This window comes from Dendrobates tinctorius, unplaced genomic scaffold, assembly GCF_039654945.1.
Source record: "Dendrobates tinctorius isolate UK_male_01 unplaced genomic scaffold, ASM3965494v1 ptg000028l, whole genome shotgun sequence".
Taxonomy (NCBI): domain Eukaryota; kingdom Metazoa; phylum Chordata; class Amphibia; order Anura; family Dendrobatidae; genus Dendrobates; species Dendrobates tinctorius.
Window position 1 is genome coordinate 49,991,256 of NW_027361696.1, and position 25,340 is coordinate 50,016,595.

The following is a 25,340-nucleotide window of genomic DNA, read 5'->3' on the forward strand; positions in this document are numbered from 1 at the left end:
AATCTCCTGCAGTTCAAACCGAGCATCAGTATGGGGAAGAAAGGTGATTTGAGTGCCTTTGAACGTGGCATGATTGTTGGTGCCAGAAGGGCTGGTCTGAGTATTTCAGAAACTGCTGATCTACTGGGATTTTCACGCACAACCATCTCTAGGGTTTACAGAGAATGGTCCGAAAAAGAAAAAAAATCCAGTGAGCGGCAGTTCTGTGGCCGGAAATGCCTTGTTGATGCCAGAGGTCAGAGGAGAATGGGCAGACTGGTTCGAGCTGATAGAAAGGCAACAGTGACTCAAATTGCCACCCGTTACAACCAAGGTAGGCAGAAGAGCATCTCTGAACGCACAGTGCGTCGAACTTTGAGGCAGATGGGCTACAGCAGCAGAAGACCACACCGGGTACCACTCCTCTCAGCTAAGAACAGGAAACTGAGGCTACAATTTGCACAAGCTCATCGAAATTGGACAGTAGAAGATTGGAAAAACGTTGCCTGGTCTGATGAGTCTCGATTTCTGCTGCGACATTCGGATGGTAGGGTCAGAATTTGGCGTAAACAACATGAAAGCATGGATCCATCCTGCCTTGTATCAACGGTTCAGGCTGGTGGTGGTGGTGTCATGGTGTGGGGAATTTTTTCTTGGCACTCTTTGGGCCCCTTGGTACCAATTGAGCATCGTTGCAACGCCACAGCCTACCTGAGTATTGTTGCTGACCATGTCCATCCCTTTATGACCACAATGTACCCAACATCTGATGGCTACTTTCAGCAGGATAATGCGCCATGTCATAAAGCTCGAATCATCTCAGATTGGTTTCTTGAACATGACAATGAGTTCACTGTACTCAAGTGGCCTCCTCAGTCACCAGATCTCAATCCAATAGAGCATCTTTGGGATGTGGTGGAACGGGAGATTCGCATCAGGGATGTGCAGCCGACAAATCTGCGCCAACTGTGTGATGCCATCATGTCAATATGGTCCAAAATCTCTGAGGAATGCTTCCAGCACCTTGTTGAATCTCTGCCACGAAGAATTGAGGCAGTTCTGAAGGCAAAAGGGGGTCCAACCCGTTACTAGCATGGTGTACCTAATAAAGTGGCCAGTGAGTGTATATATATATATATATATATACAGTATATATATATATATATATACACGGCAGAGAAATGTCGTCACAGGAATGCAGAGACTCTACGGGTGTGTCATGGGAGAGACTTCAGAAAAAAGGAGAAACGATCAGAAAAAAGGAGAAACGACAATATCAACAAGACCGCGTCAATTACACGACCTGCACCACGTGACCCATGTCATTCTCACGATTACTCCGAAATGACGTAGGGTCCCTTAGGACTAGATAAACAATGGCTGCAGTTCACTAAACCAGAGGGATTAGTAGTAGTAGAGTTTATTAACACTGTCTGGTTTTGACAACACATAACTAATAAAGTTTCCCATTCAGCCAGAGTGAATAAATGTCGCTCTCGAGGACCTGACATTTCCATACATCACAAGAATAACTCATAGATGTTAATAAAAACTGTGTAATGCTTCTTTTCTCCTGTGGGGGAGCTGTGGAGAAATTGAACACTAACTACCAGATTCCTCAACAGATTACCCCAGCAATCATGTGTAATCTGTAGAGAAATCTGGTAGTTCAATTTTTACACAGCTCGCCCACAGGAGAAATTAAGTATTACACAGTTTTCATTAAAATCTAGTAGTAGTAGGACCCTTCTGGCAAAAAGAGATTATCTAGAGTGGAAGGGAGCAAGATTACAGTTGTGGCCAAAAGTTTTGAGACTGATACAAATTTAGTTTTTCACGTTTTGCTGCTTCAGTGTTCTCCGATCTTTTCGTTGGATGTTTCTATGGTTATTAAAGTACAATTATCAACATTTCAGAAGTTTTTAAACTTTTATTGACAAATACATGAAGTTTATGGAAAGACTCAACATTTCCAGCGTTGACCCTTATTTCTCCAGACTTCTGCCCTTTTCCCCAGTATCTGGATATCGGCTTTTGGGCATTATCCTATTTGATGGCCACCCATTCTTGTCTCACCAGCGCTCGGATTTTATCACGATTTCTGGGTTTTTGTTTGTCCACCCACTTTTTGAGGGTTGACCACGGGTTCTTAATGGGATTGCTAGCTGTGGACCCATAATTTCAATATTTTGTCTCACAGAGCCACTTAGTTAACACTTTTGCTTTGTGATGTGGTTTTGATCATGTTGGCATGTTGGAAAAAGCATAATTACCACATTGTCCTGATCTTTAGGAGAAGTTGCTTTCGGAGGAGGTTTCGATCCGTTTCTTTATTCATGGCCATGTTATTAGACAAACTTGTGAGTGAGTCCCCTCCATGGATGAAAAGCCCCCACACATGAATGGTCTCAGGATGCTTTACAGCTCACGGGAGACAGGACTAATGGTACCGCTCACCTCTTATTTTCAGGACAATCATTTTCTCAAACAGTGTAAAGGAAGCTTCATCAGAGAAAATATCTTTATCCCAGTCCTCTGCAGTCCAATTCCTGTAGTTTCTGCAGAATTTCAGTCTGTCCTTGATGTTTTTCTTGTAGAGAAGTGGATTCTTTGCTTCCTTTCTTGACACCAGGCTGCCTCCAAAAGCCTTCACCTCACTGTTCTTGCAGATGCACTGATCCCTGCCTGCTGCCATCTGTGAGCAAGCTCTGCACTTATGTTGAGCTTATCCCTTAGCTGAATCCTCTTTACGAGATTTTCCTGGCACTTGCTGTACTTTCTTCACAACAATTGAACCCAATTCTTTGAATTTCTTGATAATCTGATCAGCTGTTGATTTAGTGGCAATTGTACCAGCAGCAATGTCCTTGCCTGTAAAGCCCTTTTGATGCAAAACCAATAATTATTTCCTTGGAGGTAACCATGTTTCACAGAAGTTGACAATGATTTTCATCACCAGACCTCTTTTTAAGCATCCAGTATTATTTTAGAATTCAATCAGCATGACAGAGTGATATTAGCTACCTTGTCCGCATTAACGCCTTCTCTTGAACTACCAAGAAGATCAGTGAATGATGTAATCAGGTCAGCGGCAAACGTGAAAAGCAAAATTTGTGTCACGACTGATAGTAAAAGGGAAGTTACGCTCAAATACAAATATGTGTGTTCTAGTGCCTATTGGCCCTTGGTACAAAGATATACATCTTTCCTATTGGCCCTCCAGCACCCTTATCACGGCAGGCCGATGTTTTGCCCCATTGTCGCCGTCTTTGTACTCCTGTGAAGCCCAGGAGTACTTACTAATGTGTTGTAGTATATAGAATATATTACAGTAGATTCCAGGTTTAAGGAAGTTAACTTCTTTAATAGATTTCTGATCCACAGTCTAGAGGGCATTTATTCACCCTCCCCAGGTCTAGCATTGCCTTCTGCCACCTCTCCGGTGACTGTGTACAGATTACAGTTGAGACTTCACCTTGACAGTGCTGCAGGCTATAGCTGAGCTCATCAGCCCTGCTGATGTGGATGGTAAAAGTCACTGAGCTCATGATTGGCTGCAGTGATGACATGTCATCACCGCTGCAGCCGATCAAGAAAGACAAATAATCAAAGGCGAATACACTGGCTAGCAGGTGGGTGCAGAAAAGCTCTGTTTGTTTGTTTTTTTTTGCATCCCTGAGACTTTGTAGTAATAATATTTGCAGGAGGACAACCTCTAAAGGGTACTAAAGAAAAAAAAAAGGTTTTAAATATATTAAAAAACGAAATAAAAAAGAATATATTACAAAATTAAATCAATGAAATATATATATCTAAAAAATGTAATATCACCATATCCGCAAAATTCCTTTCTAGGCAATTATAAAATTAATTAACCCATGCAGTAAATGCTGTAAAGAAAAAAAATAAAACGCCAGAATTGTTGTTTTTGGTCACGATCGCCCTTCAATATGAAATAAACATTGTATTTAAGGAGTTTCCTAAGTCTTTCAGAACAGGTCAGTAATCATCACAAATCGCAAACCAAAGTTATATTTTTTCACATTTTCAGCTCTTGATGTTGACAGTAATCTGTCGTAGGAGGAGATCATGGATGCCTTTGAGATTTGTGATTGTTATGACGCTTAGAATTTTATAGGCTAAAATGTTCTAGAAATGAAGGGAGTGACTTGTCAAAGGTGGAATTATAAATTCTGAATTATGTATTGTGTATTGCAAAAGAAGGAAGAAAAATATTCAATACTGGTCAGACTGGTGCTGATTAAGAGCTCCACCTGGTGGTGGCACAGGAAATAGATCACATAATAATCGATGCATATTGCAGAGCTCCATCAAGTGGTGGGATAAAGTAATACACCATCAAACAACTCCCCATATCTCAGCTTCCCAGAGCGCTAGGACACTCCTACATTTGAAGATTAACAGCTGATTTTGCTATATGCAAAATATAAAAAAGGTTGCACTCACTTTTATTATATTTTTTTTAATTAAAACACAAAATGTTAGACTGCGGTTAATGCGGTACTGTGTTCTTAATTTTTTTTTCCAATTTTTAAATCATGGATCAAACAAAGTTCTTTACAGGTTCAATACCCCTTTAAGACATATGGAAGTTCCCACGTTCACAACCTTCTTCTTAGCCAGATTGTAGAGTGTTATACTACTTTTCCCCTGTAGTGGCCACCGCAGTGTAAATGTGTAGCCAGTAACTGCTGATCAGGGAATTGCCTGAATTTGAAAAAGTTGCCATGGTGATAGAACCCTGGAAGATCAAAAAGAATCCACAGGCAGACACTGTATCCACGCAAACCCACAGGATCCACCAAGATGTGGGTGGAGCATGTGTAATCCCACCCTTTTTGGCCCAGGATAACACAAATTTAATGTCAATGTTGGCATTTGTCGGCTATAGGATTATATAGAATTAAATGGGGACTGGTATAATTTACTGTAGAATTTCAGCCTCTTATTCGTCAGAGCCGCCTTTAGTTCCCTTTTTGTGGTTGTGATTGCAGCGTGAATGACCACAGCACAGAGTGTTCTTCCATCCTGGGATGTTGAATTGGGGGTAGAGACCTTGACAGAAGGCTTCAGTAGCGCACCCACTCATCACCACATCATCTGGAGAGGAACCTGTAGAAAAAATATCAAGCAATCACAAGATTTATGGTCACAAAAGATGTTGTGTATGGCATAGACCGTACTGTGGGACAAGCTTATGAGCTCTCACCTATCAGGTCCATACACTGGGTCATCGGCCCGCGGCACTTCATTGTGCCAGACTCTCCAGGCGATGAGTGACTATAACACTCTAACCCATTCTCTGACCCTGGGTCTGCATCTGAGAGTTGAAGATAACAGGATATGTTTAGACACTCTTCAAAGGCAGAAATATGGCGGCATTCAACGGTCAATAATATATGAACTCTTATTCCATACCGAGAACACCCCTCAAGACAGGTCATATATAGAGAACTCGTCACAAGATCACAAGACCTGATGTATACCAAGATAACCCACAAGATCTGCTGTAAACAGAGAACAACCCTCAAGACCTGCCCTTTATAGAGAACACTTCACAAGACAAGCCGTATACCGAGATAACCCACAAGACCTGCCGTAAACAGTGAACACCTCACAAGACCTGTTGTATGCTGAGAATACTTCATAAGACCTGCTGTATACCAGGAAAAGCATACAAGACCTGCCATATACTGAGATATCTGCCGTACACTGGGAAAACCTTACAATATATTTCATATACCAGAAACACACCACAAGACCTGCCGTATACTGGAAACACCCTACAAGACCATTCACATACCAGGAACACCCTATGAGACCTGCTGTATACCAGGAACACCCCACAAGACCTACTGTATACCAGGAACACCCCAAAAGAGCCACCTTATTCCAGGAACATCCCACAAGACCTACTGTATACTGGGAACACTCCGCAAGTTCTGCAGTATGCCAGGAACAGCCCACAAGACCTGCCGGATACTGGGAACCCCCCACAAGTTCTGCAGTATATCAGGAACACACTAAAAGACCTGCTGGAACACCTCACAAGGCCTTTTGTATACTACAAAACTCCAGAACACCTGCTGTATACTAAGAAACACCTCACAAGACCTTCCGTATGCCGGGAACACCCCACAAGACCTGCTGTATACCAGGAAAATCCAACAAGATCTGCCGCATATTGTGAACATCCCACAAGAACTGCCATTTACTGGAAGCATCCGACAAGACCTGCAGCATACCGGGAACAACCCACAAGACCTGCCTTATGCTGGAAACACCTCCAAAGACCTGCCATATACCCGGAATATCTCACAAGACCTGCGCATGGTGGTACCACCCCACAAGATTTGCAATATACTGGGAACACCCCACAAGACCTGCTGTATACCAGGAACATCCCACAAGACCTACTGTATACCAGGAACACCCCACAAGTTCTTCTGTATACCAGGAACACCCCACAAGTTCTGCTGTATACTAGATTCACTCGACAAGACCTGTAGTATACGGAGAGCACTCAAAAAGACCTGACGCACAATGGGAATACCCAACAAGGTCTTTTGTATACCAGGAACAACACAGAAGACCTGCCATGTACCGGGACCACTCCACAACACCTGCCATATACCGGGAACATTCCACAAGAACTTCAGCATACAAGGAACACCCTACAAGACTTGTCAAATACTGTGAACATCCTACAACACCTGCATTATACCGGGAACACCCCACAAGACCTGCCTTATACCGGGAACATCCCACAATAACTGCCATATAAAAGGTACACCCCATAAGACCGGCAGTATACTGAGAACACCCAAAAAGACCTGAACAACCCACAAGGCCTTTCGTATACCAGGAACACCACATAAAACCTGCCATATACTGGGAACACCCCACATGACATGCTATTAAAGTCATAGCTGAAAGTGTTGGCACCCTTGAAATTTTTCAAGAAAATTATTAAGTGTTTCTACAATAAAATTATTGCAGTTACACATGTTTTGTTATACATGTTTATTTCCTTTGAGTGTACTGGAAAAAAAAAAATGAAAAAAGGCAAATTGGACATAATTTCACGCAAAACCCCCAAAATGGGCCAGTCAGAATTGTTGGCACTTTTCCAAAATTGTAGTTAAACAGCTGTTTTTCAAGCTTGTGATTCTCTTTCGAAACTCACCTGTGGCAAGTGACATGTGGGCAATATGAAAATCACACCTAAAACCAGATAAAAAGGAGAGCATTTGATTCAGTCTTTGCATTGTGTGTCTGTGTGTGCCACACTAAGCATGAACATAAAGAGGAGAAGAGAACTGTCTGGTGACTTGAGAACCAAAATAGTTCAAAATAGTTCAATAATATCAACAATCTCAAGGTTACAAGTCCATCTCCAGAGATCGTTATGTTCCTTTGCCCATGGTACGCAACATAATCAAGAAATTTACAACCAATGGCACTTTAGCTAATCTCTCTGGATGTGGACAGCAGAGAAAAAATGATGATAGGTTGCAGCTTAGGATAGTCCGGATGGTGGATAAGCTGCCCTAATCAAGTTCCCAAGAAATTCAAACTGTTCTGCAGGCTCATAGCGCATCAGTGTCAGCAGGAATTATCCATCAACATTTGAATTAAAGGAAATGCTATGGCAAAAGACCCAGAAGAACCCCACTGCCGACACAGACATAAAAACGCTAAACTGCAGTATGCCAAAATGGACGTAAGTATGCCAAAATCCGTCTGGGAAAGCGTGTTGTACAGAGATGAGACCAAGATATAGCTTTTTGGTAAAGCACATAATTCCATTGTTTATCGAAAACGGAATGAGGCCTACAAAGAACAGTACCTACAGTCAGATATGATGGATGTTCAAATATGTTTGTGGGTTGTTTTGCTGCCTCTGGTACTAGGTGCCTTGACTATATGCAAGGCATCATGAAATCTGAACATTGCCAATGGATTTTGGGTCTCAATGTAGTGCCCAGTGTCAGAAAGCTGGGTTTGTGTCCTAGCTCATGGGTCTTCCAGTAGGACAATGACCCCAAATATACTTCAAGAAGCAACCAGAAATGAATGGAAATAAAGAGCTGGAGAGTTCTGAAGTGGCCTGCAATGATTCCGGACATAAATCTCATTGATCACCTGTGGAGAGATCTTAAAATTACTGTTGGGAGAAGGCGCCTTTAAATATGAGAGAACTGGAGCAGTTTGCAAAAGAAGACTGCTCCAAAATTCCAGTTGAGAGGTGTAAGAAGCTTGTTGATGGTTGTAAGAAGCGATTGATTGCAGTTATTTATTCCAAAGGGTGTGAAAGCAAATATTAAGTTGAGGGTGCCAACAATTTTGTTCAGCCCATTTTTGGGATTTTGTGTGAAATTTTGTCCAATTTGCCTTTTTTCATTTTTTTGTTGTGTTCCAATACACATAAAAGAAATAAACAAGTGTATTACAAAACTTGTAATTGCAATGATTTTCTGGGAGAAATACTTCATTTTCTGGATCAATGTCAAGGGTGCCAACATTTTCTGCCTTGACGGAATATAGATGCTGTGACTCAGTCATTTGACATCACAATTTGGCCCTAGGAAAAGTCGCTCAGATCTTTGTGCTTGCTTATCTTTACATCGGCTTCAAGAACTGACTGTTCACCTGTTCCCCAAAATATCCCACGGCTTCCAGGAGCCATTGTACCCGGGTTAACATTTTTTTCGCTTACCCTTGAAGTGCCCTCGGTTGCACTGGCTTCCTTTACAGCAGTGAGGGCTGGAGGCATATGATATGTGATTTTGCCCGTTGCTGAATGCAGCGAGCCCTGGACAGGTGGACGTGTTACTGCAGCTTTTTATCATGGTGTGCCGAGTGTCTGTCATAACCAGAAACAGAAAATATATCTAAATATGGAACATGTATTATACGTATTATTTTTCTAAAATATACAGTATATATTAATATATCCTAAAAATGTATAAAGTATATACGTATCGCCTTTCTACCTGGTGGTGACTGTAGCCCTGCAGTTATTATATCTGCTCAGTAGGGGACACTCTCCTATAACTCAGTCCATATAATTACAGGGGGATGTTGATATGAAAAATCGACATGTCGGGAGCGGTGTGTACTTGGAGTAGGAATTAATACCACTCTATTCCTGTACATGAAGATTTACTTGTCACATCAGCGCCCCGGCGTCCATTTCCAGCTCCCTGTTCATCGTCATCCCATTTTATTTCTCTTTTTTCCTAAATGGCAATAGGGTTATTAAGGGGATTATCCAACTCTTAAGCCCTTCTTAATCTGTCAGGACTAATGCACTGGTACTCAGGACAAGACGGAGTGTGTCATTATGAATAATTTAGATTTCGAGGGAGCAGAACATAACATGGAGGCCTAAGTGTGGCTATGGCAATCTCTGCAGCGTCCCACTGACCTCTCTAGAGAAAGGTTATCATGTGGTTATTGCAGGATACTGTTATATATAATTGTACGTTACGGCAACAAGACTGGCTGATGGTTACAATCACCGATCAGGCAGCTCTAATTAACGCCGCCCACAACCTGTGAATTCAGGGGTGGCTGTTGTTAACTGTGATATTCAGATTTCCCTTCTGTCACACACATAGGGGTCGAGGAAACTGGGATATGAAGGGTAAAGTGGTTGTCACTGTTAGAAAAACACTGGCTGGCACTGTTCTAAAGGCACTGTGGTTGGCACTATTATAGAGGCAATATAGATGGCACAGTTATAGAGACACTCTGATTGGCACTGTTATGGACACAATATATAGTAGTTGGCACAGTTGTAGAGACGTTGTGATTGGCATGGTTATGAACGCAATGTACGGTAGATAGCACAGTTATAGAGACGCTGTGATTGGCACTGTTAGGGAGACACAGTGGTTGGCACTGTTATAGAGGTAGTGTACATGACACAGTTATAGAGACGCTGTGATTGGCAGTATTATGAAGACACTATGGGTGGCTGAGGCTCTGTTATAGAGGTAATGTAGCTGACGCAGTTATAGAGACACTGTGATTGGCACTATTATGGAGACACTGTGGCTGGCACTGTTATAGAGGCATTGTTGTTGGCACTGTTATAGAGGTAGTGTACATGACACAGTTATAGAGACGCTATGATTGGCAGTATTATGAAGACACTATGGGTGACTCTGTTATAGAGGTAATCTAGCTGACGCAGTTATAGAGATGCTGTGATTGGCAATGTTATGGAGGCACTGTGGGTGACTGTTATAGAGGTAGTGCAGCTGACGCAGTTATAGAGACACTGTGATTGGCACTGTTATGGAGACACTGTGGCTGGCACTGTTATAGAGGCATTGTTGTTGACACTGTTATAGAGGTAGTATACTCGACACCGTTATAGAGATGCTGTGATTGACACTATTATGGAGGCACTATGGGTGGCTCTGCTTTAGAGGTAATGTAGCTGACACAGTTATAGAGATGCTGTGATTGGCAGTGTTTTGGCAATGTTATGGAGGTACTGAGGGTGGCTCTGTTATAGAGGAATGCTGTGATTGACAATGTTATGGAGACACTATGGGTGGCTTTGTTATAGAGGTAGTGTAGCTGACACCGTTATAGAGACACTGATTGTCACTGTTATAGAGGCACTGTGGGTAGCTCTGTTATAGAGGTATTGTAGCTGACACAGTTATAGAGACACTGTGATTGTCACTATTATAGAAGCACTGTGGGTGGCTCTGTTATGGAGGTAATGTAGCTAACACAGTTATAGAGATGCTGTGATTGGCAATGTTAAGGAGACACTGTGGCTGGCTCTGTTATAGAGGTAGCGTAGCTGACACAGTTATAGAGACACTGTGATTGTCACTGTTATAGAGACACTATGGGTGGCTATGAAATGAAGCATTGCGACAGGAACTGTTAAAGAGGCAATGTGGATGGCACTGATTTAATATCATTGTGGTTGCCATTGTTCGAGAGCTTGTAGTAGGGTCAATTTGGCCGACACTTTTATAGGATAATGTTGCTATGACATGAAGCTAATGTTAGACTGGGGTGCCATGGGCCCACCAGTAACATCAATTCCAGGGCCCCACTTTACAGCTACATTCAAATATGACTTTATCCTCATTCACAAAATTCCATAGCAATAAACTAGGTTGATTGTTAAATTAATAAGGTTCTGCCTTGGTTTGTATATGATGAATCAAGTGTATTATGCCAAGTACTGCTCATATAAGTGGATGGCGGTCCATTCCTTCATAGGGGCCCATCGGTGGATGCTCCTGTTTTCCTGTGGGCCAGTCCAAGCCTGCAGAACGCTAGTGTCTTGCTTAGATTCTGATATAGGGCACTGTGGCTGCAGTATCGATGGAGTGCGGGGACACTAAAGCTGTCTGGAATGCTTGCAAGAACGCTTTCCTTGTCTAGGAAACTGACCACCTCTTATACTTTGCAGCAGTGGCCTGTAATCTAGGCAAACTATAGAATTAAATATTCCTCAATTCATGAGAACAGAGAGGATTTTTAACAAGAGCCAAATTGCAAAGTTGCTTGGATTTAAAAGCATTTTGCAATTTTATCCACTTACCAACATGAGAACCCCCTTTTTTAAATAAATTAGGATAAACCATGAAATATTTAAAATTTTGGAGAAAAAAGTGAAATATTCCAGCTCCTGTCTCATCCTTCTACTGATACTTACAAAGCAGCGGCTAAATGTTTGTAAAGAAAACACATCGAAATGAACAAGTTATTCGACAAAAAGCGAAAACGGCTACAAAACAAGCGGATGGCGAATCTGGGCTCATAAAATATAAGATAGGACACTGTAATAATATCCTCACCACGAAGCACATTAATCATTTTATTATGCTATTATACAGAAGGTCTCTGCTCACGTCAGAAAAACTTTAGGAACAAAGACGCTGTAAGCCTACAGTTTTAACGATGTCTTGACTTTTCCTTTATATTTTCTAATTTCGGTAGTGGAATAAAATTCTACTACGGTCTAGTCAATATTCCTTGTGATTGCCATTGTTTGTCTTCTCTTCATTTATAGGGTAACTAAACTTTTAAATAATGTTTTAGCCCCCAACTGTTGATCAATGGGGTCCGGTTCTTCAGACCCCAAGCGATCACTCAAACCATGGGTCAGAAGAGCTTATGTTATGGTTGAGATCAACCAGATGGAAAGTCTATGGGTCCATCCACCACTACAAATATATACAAGGGTGTTGGTAATCAATATTGAGGAGGTGGAACTACTTGATCCATATCCTGTTCAAATCAGGCAAGTGGCCCTAAAAACAGGTAACTTCTGGGAAATTTGGGCGAGTTACCAGCTCTTTTGTGGCACTCCTGAGGATTCAGTTGCCACAGAGGTACTGTACCTCCTCCTGAGGTGTGGTACCCCACCATCCAGGTAGGTTGGAGGCTCCTGACCACGCTCCAACACTTGCATCCCACACAACACAGTAGTTCAGCAAAGCCACATTGCGGCTCCCTGCTTGGAGTGTAGCAGAGCACCTTTGGTGGCTCCCTGCTTGGAACACGAGACGTGCTGGGAGGTGGGTGGAGTTAGAATACATAAAAGAGCGGGAAGGTTTAGGAGTTCAGTTGGGTTCAGTTCAGTTCAGAGGAGTGAGGAGAGAAGATCCCTGGGAGAGGGATGGAGGAAGGAGGTGCTGCAGCAGATCTCAATGACCTGGGTCTGCTGGCACGGGAAAGGAAAGAAGGAGAAAGACATTGAACAGAAACCTGATCTTCCATAAGAAGGAGAGACTAGTACGAAACGAAGGAGTAAAAGGGAACAGAGGACGTGGGTTAGGAGAGAACCGTGCCTAGAATTTCTAAGCGCAAGGCCAGGGCCCGGTCCCCGAGGTTGTATGGATACTAAGGGTCCTACAGCAGACACCGGTGGAGTAGTGAGCTGTAAATGCACTACTCCCATCTCAGACTTGAGGACACAACAGCAACTTGGATAGTGAGCCGGGACTTAGGAGTAAGGGGTCCCTGAAGCAGGCTACAGCTGTCTGCCGTACAAGTATAGCAAGTATAGTTCTTGGGAACATCTGTCAGGAGGAACTCCAGTGTAACTCAGTACTAGGAGTACTTCACATCAAAGGCGCTATAAGAGGAGACGTTCAGAAAGGCACATGTTGGCGGAGTGTTGGAAGGGAGCATTCCAACATTCCAACCATTCCAACCTGTTGCCTGGAGGTTGACTGAGTCCCTGACCCGGAGGACACAGCACGGAGGCAGGCACATGTGTGTACTTCAGACTATGAGTAAAGCTTTGGAACTACATGCCTTGGTGTCCTCCACTTATTCCGGCGCCAACCTGCCCAGCACTGCTACATCCCTTGTGCCTGACACTACACCATCTACGTGTCACTTCACCTACTCTGCCCTGGGACTACAGCCCTGCCTGTGGAGGGCTATAACATCACTGCTGCACCACACCATCTGTCCCAGAGGATCTGTCTGCAGCGTCGGCTTACATCTTCATTGCTGAACACCACAGGTGGCGTCGCGACTTACACATTGACACTGAACATTTACAATGGGCGCCCAGGGCCACGGGCCGGGTTCCAGCTACCGTGACATCTCCCCCTGAGGACCATCGGGCCCAGTACCGAGTACCCCACTGCCCTGGGTGTGAGGGCGACCCACTTTCACTGGAGCATAAATTCAAACCTCTACTGCAAAATCTCTTAAAGGGTCCCCAACTAGCACTGGTCTTCAATAGTATTGTTTTTTCTTTGTATGGACCAAACTGACCTTTTAGGCCACTCTGGGGACTCATGGACCTGGGTGCGCCTTAAAGCCATGCACTCATTACTTCCTGCCCTTGGTCTCAAGACCTGGATCCCTACCAATCAATAGCTAGGTGATGCTCAGCACTCTTACATCCATATGACAAAGAATTGCATTGGGGTGAGTGGTACCAAGTCTTAACATGGGTTCCCAGTTGTCCAAACCAACACTACCCCTATCATATTCAAATTGGAAGTCCCTATGGAATTAGAAAACCCTAATAAGACAATAAGATACCAGAAATGAGAATATGTAACCAATCACCCACCCAGTTTATGTTTTTTTTTACTCTCCAAAGCGCTTAAAGCCCCTTGATCACTTGTAAAACCTACCTTGACTTAATGTTGTGGTGATGGACAACTCAATACAAGATTTCTGAGAGGGTTCACATCTCAGACTTGGAAGGTCACTGCCACCACAAGCTAAAGGTTGTCCTTGACACGCCAAACACTCGGTCCAGGAATCCTCTCCGAGATCTGAAATTGAGATGGTATAGTGAGTCTGGTCGTGAGGAACATGATTCAAAAAAATGTTCCAAATGGCATGTAACAGAAGTCAAATGCTGGTTCGCTCAACCTTAACACCTTCTCAAGAATGTCCTTGTATGGATACAAGGACACATACAGAAGATCTACTAACCTGGCACTAAGTCTTGGTTACATAGGTCTTTATCACAACAATGACTGGTCTGACTGGTGTCGATGTGTTTGAGGGAGCCTGTCAGAGTTTGGTTGCAGGTTTCTCCAGAAGAACATCCTTTAGTTAGGACCCCAACATGCAACAAACCTAAGAACAGTAATATTTCATCATAATTGTATACATAGTACATAAATATATCTGGCTATTCACTAAGGACTCCTACTCTAGATGTAGCAGATATAAAAGTTAAATCAGCTGCACTCAAAATCATTTTCAGAAAAAATTTAATAGTTACACCACCAAAAATTACACCATAAAAAATCATTCATGATAAGAAAAAGAGCAAATAGCGTGTGACGTTTCGACCTCGTCTGGGTCTTTCTCAAACAACGCTAGCGTTATCTCATGTTGGCCATATATACAGCAAAATCAGGCTGAGGGGTATTAAGGGTTTTTTTGCTTAATGGAACAGTGACCGGGGGACATAGAGTAGGTGCGCGGTTATGCGCTATCGCTGCAGTGACGTCAGCACAGAAAGACCCAGACGAGGTTGAAACGTCACACGCTATTTGCTCTCTTTCTTATCATGAATGACCTTTTGTGGTGTAATTTTTGGTGGTGTAACTATTACATTTTTTCTGCAAATGATTTTGAGTGCAGCTGATTTAACTTTTATAAATTAAATCCAGTTCAGCCAACACTTCCTGCTTTCTTTAATAGCTGTGTGCACCTCCTTTTTACCTATCTAGATGTAAGAGAGACATTTTTCTTGAAGGGGAAAACCGGATTAGAAGATCATCAGTATGTGAAAATGGCCTTCAAAAAATATCTCTTCGAGTAGGGAGCTAGTTGGGTCTCATAACCATGACGTTGGAATGTGGCTTTATACAAACAAGTATTGGAATATCAGGAGGCATGGTACTGGGATGTGGGGGCCTTCAGATATAATTGATGGAGAATGCTATCCTCTGTATTATTCTAGTGACATGTCAGGAGTGGAGTATAGGTAGACTTTAAAGATGACCAAAAGATCTACTCACCACTATATGTCATAATTGTAGAGCTGCAGTGTGGCTTTGTACTGTCACATGTCATAACTGTCTGTTCTGTAGTAGCATGATCCGGAACACCCTTGTAGTGGTAACACTGGAGGCCAACAGCTAAACACAGAGGAAACAAAGATAAAAGAATCACAGTCAGAGCTTAGTCTCATATCAATAACTGTAATCTTACATTATTATAATAGTTATATTCTTGTACATAAGGGCAGTATTATAGTAGCTATATTCTTGTACATAAGAGCAGTATTATAGTAGTTATATTCTTGTACATAGGGGCAGTATTATAGTAGTTATATTCTAGTACATAGGAGACAGTATTATATTAGTTATATTCTTGTACATAGGGGCAGTATTATAGTAGTTATATTCTTCTACATAGGGGCAGTATTATAGTTGTTATATTCTTCTACATAGGTTGTACATAGGAGACAGTATTATAATAGTGTGACAGAGTCACTGGCTTTGTGGAGGAAGGGAGGTACGTGTCACTGCGCATGCAGCGGTCAGTGATGTAAAACCGGAATGTTTTTATGTTTCCAGCATATTAGGTGCTGAGAGGCTGGTACAGAGTTTAATAGGACCGATTTATGTGAGCAGCCGCAGTGCGGGTGGGAGGGTGCTCTTCGTACCCCTTTTCCTTGCAGGACCTGTAGGTGTATGAGTACCTGCAGTGATGTCATGATCACATGACTAGTGCATGTGATGATATATCTGGACCTGTGGTTCAGTCTGTGTTGGGAGAGAGGTGGAACTCCCACGTTTCTCTCATAGGAGCTAAGGATGCTGTGTGCGTTACCTGCGGTGAAGCCTGCAGGACAAGGACTCTGAGAGACTTTATTTTTGTTTTACCTTTTTGCCAGAAAGGCTTTGTTTGTTTGCTTGTTTTTCCTGAACTCTGTGAAGGTTTATGCTGTCTATCTTTGTGAAGCAGCAGAGCGAGTGAACCCCTCACACGTGGTGCTTTGGGTGTGGGCAGCGATCCAGGAACCTGGATAGAGGCTGCGGACAACTGCATGTCCTGGGTGAAATCCGCCGTCCTGCACAAGACATCCGGTAACATGGAGGAGCTGGTGAAACATCTTGTGCAGGCACATCAGCGACACCAACTTGCTAGTAAGCAGACACAGCTAGCACAGCAAGAAACAAATAAGCTGTTGATACAGAAGCTTCAACAATTTCAGCAGAGTCTTCCGTCGGAGCAGTGGGCAGAGGTAATGGTGCCATATCTGACGGGGGAGCCCCAGAAGTCATATTATGACTTAGCCCTCCAGGATGCCAAGGAGTATGGGAAGTTAAAAACTGAGATACTGGCACGCTTGGGGGGTGATAATGTCTGTAAAGGCTCAGCGAGTCCACCGCTGGGCATATACTGGCGATAAACCCCCTCGCTCGCAGATGTTTGACTTGCTACAGCTGGTCCAAAAGTGGCTGCAGCCAGAGTCATTTACTCTGGCCCAGATGGTCGAGCAGGTGGTGATGGATCGATTAATTCATTCCTTTCCCAGGCCAATACCGACCTGGGTTGCCCAGGGCGACCACCGGAATGCAGATGATTTGTTTCGGACTGGTTGAGAGCTACCAGGTGGTGCATAAATCCCTGGGGAGACCAGATGTTACTACGTCCCTCTACTGGGATACCCAAAAGGGGGTGGGATCACCAAAGAGGGTGGCTAGGCCCACAACAGTGGGCTGACCCAATCTTGCTGAGGGGACCTTTAAGACTGGGATGAAAGATGTGATCTGTTGGCTGTGTCACAATCCCGGGCATGTAGCCGCCCGGTGCAATATACTTCCTGAACCTCGGCAGACGGTAATCATATTATGCTTACCCATTCTGCGGGGTGGACTGTAAATCCAGCGATGGCCCCCAGTCGTGTGCCGTCTCCATCAATGGGGTGAAGATCCTCAAGCCTGGACTCTGGAAGTCTGGTGACACTAATCAGCACTGCACTAACGCACCAGTTAATCCCCAATAAGATGGTGGGTGTCTGCTGCATACATGGAGACGCCAAGAACTATCCTGTCACCAGAGTAACTATGGGGACAGACTGTGTAAATAAGACCCACGAGGTTGGGGTAGTGAAAGACTTGATCCATCCCGTCATAGTGGGTCGTGACTATTCCTTATTCTGGGATTTGTGGCAGAAGGGGGCTGTACCGAGTGTCGGGGTGCAAAGCCAGGTCCCTCTGGAGGTAAATCCGTCGGGGACCGAGTTGATAGAATTTCCCCTTTGTGTTCTCGCTGGAGAGGGGAACAAGACTGTACCTGAGGAGCCCAGCTTCCCTGACTTAGAGGTGCTTGGAGAGAACTTTGGGACTTCTCAGCTTCGAGACCTCACATTGAAATATGCTTTTGAAAATGTCACTGTTTGTAATGAGTTTGCTCAAAAGCAGGGGGCTGACACCAGGTTCCCTCATTTTGCTGTGACTAGAGCGCTACTGTATCGAGTGGCCAAATTGAGGGTTGGAGAAATTGTGGAATAGCTGTTAGTTCCAACATCGCACCGGCGGAGAGTTCTAGATATGGCCCATGCACATAAACTGGGTGGTCACCTAGAGGTAGAGAAAACCCAGGAGAGAATACTGCAGAGATTCTATTGGCCAGGTTGTTGACGTGAGATTCTAGATAATTGTAGGACTTGCTCCACCTGCCAGATAACTGCCCCTGTGTCTCACTTCAGAAGCCCCTTAGTGCCATTACCAGGGATAGAAATTCCCTTCAAGAGAATTGCTATGGACCTGGTGGTGCTATAGGATTTTTACAGGATGAAAATGATGAAATGGTAAGACAGGATGTTGAGAAGGCCGAACTTTTAAATTCCTATTTTGCATCTGATTTCTCTCAGAAAGGAAATGTAACATCAACTGTTCTTCACTGTCCTATAAAGGGAATAGAGTACTGAAGGAGATAGCAGAAGAAATTTTTGAACCCCTCTCCATAATCTTTGAAAATTCTTGGAGAACAGGAGAACTCCCAGAAGACTGGATAAGAGCAAATGTTGTTCCTATCTTCAAAAAGGGGAAGAAGGTGGACCCAGGCAACTATAGGCTGGTGAGTCTGACTTCTATACCATGAAAGATCTTTGAACAAATTATTAAACAACATGTATGTAAGTACCTGGATAAGAATGAAGTGATTAAACAGAGTCAGCATGGGTTTGTAACTAATAAGTCATGTCAGACTAACTTAATTTCCTTCTATGACAGAAACACTGATTGGGTGGATCAGGGAAATGCTGTAGATATAGTATGTCTTGACTTCAGCAAAGCATTTGACAAAGTATTTCACACAATCCTTATTGAAAAAATGACTAAGTAGGGAATGGACAAGGCAACTGTTAGGTGGATTCATAACTGGCTTAGTGATCGGACCCAAAAAGTGGTCGTAAATGGCTGCACATCCAGTTGGAAGAATGTCTCATGTGGGGTACCACAGGGCTCTGTCCTGGGCCCTGTATTGTTCAACATCTTTATCAACGATTTAGATGAAGGAATTGAGGGTAAACTGATTAAATTTGCTGATGACACAAAGCTAGGAGGGATAGCTAATACTAGAGAAGAGAGAGAACGGATTCAAAAAGATATAAATAAATTGGAGTAGTGGGCAGCAACTAACAGAATGGTTTTTAACAGGGAAAAATGCAAAGTACTACATCTGGGCAATAAAAATGAAAAAAGCATATACAGAATGGGAGGAACAGGGCCAAGCAACAGCTCATGTGAAAAAGACTTGGGTATACTAATAGATCACAGACTGAATATGAGTCAACAGTGTGATGCAGCAGCAAAAAAGGCAAATGCAATTCTAGGATGTATTAACAGAATCATACAGTCTAGATCACGTGTAGTCATTATTGCCTTCTACTCCTCTTTGGTCAGACCTCATCTGGAATACTGTGTCCAGTTTTGGGTGCCACATTTTAAAAAAGACATCAACAAACTGGAGCGAGTTCAGAAAAGAGCGACTAGAATGGTGACCGGTCTGCAAACGCTGTCTTATGAGGAAAGGTTGCAGGATTTGGGAATGTTTAGCTTGCAAATGAGAAGACTGAGCGGAGACTTAATAGCTGTCTACAAATATCTCTGGGCTGTCACATTGTAGAAGGATCATCTTTATTCTCATTTGCACAAGGAAAGAATAGAAGCAATGGGATGAAACTCAATGGGAGGAGACACAGATTAGATATTAGAAAAAACTTTTTGACAGTATGATCAATGAGTGGAACAGGCTGCCACGAGAGGTGGTGAGTTCGTCAATAGAAGTCTTCAAACAGAGGCTGAACAGATATCTGTCTGGGTGTTACGTCCGTCTGCAAATCTGGGCTGCAGAAAGACAGCGCCCCGAGTAGCACCGACACCCTTTACCCCTATACAGGGATCTGGATTTACTGCAGAGCCCAGGAAGCGCTGTCTGAACAGGAGCAGAGTGCCAGAGCAGAACGGTCGCAATAGAAAAGCAGTGAGGGAGCCAAAAATGAAGTCGGAAACCAGGCGAGCAGTGGAGGTACAGAAACGGCAGGCAGAGGCAGAGTCGAGAGTCCAGGCATAGGTCACAAACCGGGAGAGTAGCGGAGGTACAAAATCGTCAGGCAGAAGAGGGGGGTCAGGAATCCAGGCCAAGGTCAGCGTCAGTAATCGGGAGAAATGCAAGGTACAAAAACGGCAGGCAATAGAGTAGTCAGAAATTCAGGCTGGGGTCAGAGTTAACGATAGGCAATCACAAAGTAACACGTAGGGGAACCAAGAATATATCCGGCGGCTTGCAAGACCAGTCCCAAAGTATTTGAGGGATCAGGTCATCCCTCACAGGCTCCCGGACTGTTGATGTCATCAGAACCGCCCCCAGGACCAGACCCGATGATGATGCACAAACCCCTTCATGACAGACAGCGGAGCGGAGTCTGCGTCCACTAGACGCCTGCGCAGGAACCCTTTCACTGTTGCTGCCATCCCTCGGGCGTGAACCACGGCGCCTCCCAATGGCCGAGGTGGGAACAGCAGGCCCTGAGCTCGACGGCGATGTGTCAGTCCGGCGCCTCCTGGTGGCCGAGGCGGGAACAGCAGGCCCTGAGCTCGACCGCAATGTGTCAGTCCGGCGCCTCCTGGTGGTCGAGGCCCGGACCGCAGCCCCCGAGCCCACGGGCAGCGTGACTGTCCGTCGCCTCCTCGTGGCTGAGGGCGGAACAGCAGGCCCCGAGTCTGATGGCGACGTGACACTGGGATGATTTAGCGAATCCTGCTTTGAGCAGGGGGTTGGACTAGATGGCCCAGGACGTCCCTTCCGACTCTACGATTCTATGATTCTATGATTCTATGATTCTTGTACCTAGGGGAAGTATTATTGTAGTTACATTCTTGTACATAGGGGCAGTAGGCAGTATTATAGTAGTTATATTCTTGTACATAGGGGGAAGTATTATAGTAGTCATATTCTTGTACATGGGGGCAGTATTATAGTAGTTATTTTCTTGTACATAGGAGCAGTATTATAGTAGTAATATTTTTGTACACAGCGAGCAGAATTATTGTAGTTATATTCTTTTTCATAGAAAACAGTATTTTAGTCATATATGCAGTTATAGTCTTTTAAATGAGCCACCTTCTCTTCTATATGATCTATCCAACTAAATTTTTCTTGCACATTCAAGTTCATCACAAATATATAATTTTCCTATCTTGAATATTCTTTTATCTTCAAAGCAAAGTTTTGCTTTTAGTCATATTTTCAGCTTGTAAATCTTGCAGTGATAAACTCAGCTTTTCTAGGGATTCGCTGTATATTTAAAGGATAGGTTTCTCTTAAAGCGATCCTGTCATCATCACATAAAACTGCAACATGGGTTTAAAATGTCAAATAACTCCTGAGCTACCTGCATATCAAGTCTACAACACTGCACAGTAAACATCTGTACACCATAATTATAATACACAGTCAACCTCACATTTTGTGTTCTATGTAAAATACAAATCATGTAATCTCTTGAGATAATTATATACCAACCTCCAAGAGGACTAGCTTGAAGGTCCACAACCTTGATGCAAGGTCTATGAAATAGACCACCCATCTGGTAATATGTATAATACTGCTGCACCTGTATGTTGTAGATGACCATCTGGATCGCCCCCAGGAACGAGGACCATGGTGCCACCACAATCCATGCATCCCCCAGTGGTATAGCATCGTGTGCCAATGCCCAGGATAACCCTCTTATTTTCCAAGCCCAAGAAAATACTGATCTAATTATATTCTGCCCTTTGAAGCTCCAATATTTTTCTGCTTTTTCGGCTGAAATCTGACATAAAATTGAAAAAATTAAAAGTGTTACAATGGTATATTTCTTTTTTACGTTTACTACAATTTTTTATGTAATTTTTCCTTACCCTAGCTGTAACCCTAACCCTATTTAGGATTGAAACAGATGTGTAAAAATGTAAAAGAAATCATATAAAATTAGTGTTTTTTTGTTTTGTTTCTTTTACAAGGGACTGTTCTTTAATGTGAGAATGCTCTCTCAGCAGTTACCTGCCTTTATTCTTACATATTAAAGTGGAGTAGAGAGAGAGAGAGAGCAGTTCACAGGTTTCAGTACTGCTTTGCTGAATTTCCCATGCAGACATTGAGATGAGTTTGCTCTGCACAGGCAGTGACCAGATCACAAAATTTACTAAATTAAAATTTGCTATCTCAGTTGCTGTCTATGCAGATCTCAGATGATGACAAAACTCATGTTGATTGCTGTGCTCTGCGGGATTACACAGCAGACGCAAACTGCTTTACATATTTAGTTCGACAAGCCAAAGTTTCAAAAAGAAGCACAGCGCTGGTGTGTTGCTACAAGACAAAGCAGTGGTTGCTACTGGTCCTCTTGGATCATAAGTGGAGATTAGGGATGAAATTTTGCACCATAATAAAATTTGGTGCTCAGGGTAACAGTCAGTGTGGGCGTTCGATGGAACGCTATTGGCTACCCAAATGTGTAATCTCCTAGAGGGCGCTACCCATGGCCTTAAGGTACGTCAGATATTCCAGCACAACTCAATTTATGTGACGACTACAATTCGAGACACAGCCGATGGTCATGGGTGGCGCTGTTTCTGGACAAGAGAATCTGCTTTTATAATTTTATACATCTATTTATAAGGTGTCCCATCAGCCTATAGACTCAATGGTTACCAAAAAGATGGAAGGTAGCATGACAGCAAAATTGGATGATTCATGGTCTGTATTTAGTTTGAAACCATGAGGACACATAAGCCCGCCGTTAGAGATTTGCAAAGTGGATATCAAATGTATAATGAGTTCAGCTCTGGAGTATTAAAAAAAGTTAGCACTAATGGTCCAGTAGAAGACAACCTGACTCGGAGGTGACTTTAGAGCCAATTTTCTTAATTATATCTATGCCCCAATTATACGACCAGGAGCGTTATTCCTTTGATAGTATTTAGTACTGGGCCACTCCAACCATTATGTGGTCAATGGGCCACAGCAGGCATTCAGCGCAACCCTTGTTCCCCCTGTAGTTACACCCTAAAAATCTTTAATGACTTGTGGTGGACATTGGTGCTTCTTCATGTCTACTTCTTTGGTCATCAGGCTTCTCAATGAGTCAGTCTTGGGTGTTCTGATTCTATCCATATTAAATAATTGAAAAAATTTGAATTAATCGTAAAGTTTAGGACAGTCCAGAAAAATAGCAGATGGCGAAATGACAATTCTATGTTGGCAAATTAGAGTAGTCACTGGCTGCCATCAATGTAATATCGGACCCTGTACTAGATGGCCTTGGTGAGACACCGATCAGTAAATTGCCTGGTTATCCCTGCCCTCTGTGGGTTTCCATCAATTAGCGTGATACAACAAAAAGCTGATCTATTTAATCCATCTGAGAAAAAGAGAGTAGGCTAGAAATCTGCATCACATTAATTACACATTATTACAGATAGAGATTTTACAGGATCGAGCGTATTGACATTTTTGTCATATTTAAACCACTTAAAGGGAATCTGTCACCCTTTTTTTGCCTTATTAGCTGCTGGCATTGACATCAGGGGCTTATCTACAGCATTCTGTAATTGGTCCGGTCCGACGGGTGTCGCGGTCGCGGTCCAGTCCGGCTCCTCCCATCTTCATATGATGCCGGCCTCTTCTTCCCTTCCTGTCGTTGCTCCGAGGGCAGAGCAGAATACTGCAGTGCGCAGGCGCCAGACCTCTCCCGACGCCTGCGTACTGCAGGACTCTGCTCTGCCCTCAACAGGGCAGAGCAGTGTGCCTGCGTCAGAGCTACTACAGGAAGGGAAGAAGAGGACGGCATCGTATGAAGATGGGAGGAGCTGGACAGGACCACGACACCCATCGGACCGGACCGCCCCCTCGGGTTAGTATAAATTAATGTGTTTTTCTTATCTTTCAGGTTACATCTGAGGCTTATCTACAGCATTACAGAATGCTGTAGATAAGCCCCTGATGTCAATGCCGGCAGCTGATAGGGCAAAAAAGGGTGACAGATTCCCTTTAAGGAATTAAAACCTGTCATTGTAGATATCAGTAAGAACTTACCCAGATAGAGGAGGGTGCTGTAGAGGCCAGACCTCAGAAATAGCTTCATTATGGGATTTTTGCTGTAGTTCTAGGAAAAGATGTGACATCCACAGAGTTGATCCTGCAAATGATGTAGAATATAAACAGGTCCTACTGCTCTCGACATGGGAGTACCAGGGAGGGGTGAAAGCCAGGGCGATGTTTCTGTACTAGTGATACCTGCAAGTCAAGGCCTGATGATCCCTTTAGGGGATTAACCATATTATGATTATGCATAATGTTTATAATCACTAATGAGCTGGTTCAGCAATGATGACTAACTCCAATATAATTAATCAACATTATGAAGTCTTTAAAGAGTTTATTTAGGGTTAGATAGGGCCACTGGAGTATCAAAGGATCTATCCGTGGTCCAGAAGAAGACAACCCCAAGTGTTCCAGAAAAAGACAGAAGACAACCTCAAGTGATCCTTACAAAGACAGGAAAAGATAACTCCAAGTGGCGCAGAAGAAGTCAACCCCAAGTAGTCAAGAAGTGGTCAAGAATTCAGAAAAAAGACAACTATAAGTGGTTCAGGAAAAGACTGAAGACAACCTGAAATGGTCCTGACAAAGATAGAAAAGACAAATCCAAGTGGTCCAGAAGAAGTCAACTCCAAGTGGTCCAGAAGAAGTCAACCCCAAGTAGTACAGAAGAAGATAACCTCAAGTGGTCTGGGAGAACCTAAGTTCTCCAGTCAAAGACTGAAAGACAGAAAAATACAACTCCAAATGGTCCAGAAGAAGACAACCCCAAGTGGTCTGGAAGAATACAATCTGTAACGAATGGAAGCGGAGGCAGTGATGGTGAAGTTCACATTCGTTTTTATTTTTTAAGTGGAACCTCGGGACCATGGTCCGGGGGGCTCCGAAGGGGGCGTGACTAGAGAGCCCCGGGCACCCGTAGTAAAGCCCCTCAGGCAGGGCCAGAATGGATTACCCGGAGGACACAGGTGCTACCTCCAGTTTGACCCCGAACACGTGGCAGCTGTCCCAGCGGGACCAAAAGGGATAACAAAAGTTACAGCAGAGTCCGTAATGCGCTGGGTCCTGGATCCGGTTAGTTGGTAAGGAGTCGGTTCCAGTGACCTTCACACAGTCCTTGGACTCGGATGGCTGTAGGCAGAACGGGATGGCTTAGGCCCAGATGGTTGCTGATATAACCAGGTAACACAGGATACTGATATGCTGTGGAAACAGAGAGCATCAGACAATGCACAGAGACTGCAGATGCAGCGCAGACAGGTTAGCAT

General features: G+C 43.5%; 1 protein-coding gene across 1 annotated transcript; it reads right to left on the bottom strand.

Moving 5' to 3' along the window:
• Positions 1–4,446: 4,446 nt before the first annotated feature.
• Positions 4,447–24,225, bottom strand: PLAUR (plasminogen activator, urokinase receptor). The gene is made up of 7 exons (XM_073570659.1): positions 24,067–24,225; positions 15,489–15,608; positions 14,449–14,595; positions 14,142–14,285; positions 8,720–8,866; positions 5,210–5,320; positions 4,447–5,112 (listed from the first exon to the last, which is right to left on the bottom strand). Exons 1-7 carry the CDS (start codon positions 24,113–24,115, stop codon positions 4,946–4,948), a joined length of 885 nt encoding a protein of 294 aa, XP_073426760.1. The 5' UTR covers positions 24,116–24,225; the 3' UTR covers positions 4,447–4,945.
• Between the last annotated feature and the right edge of the window lie 1,115 nt (positions 24,226–25,340).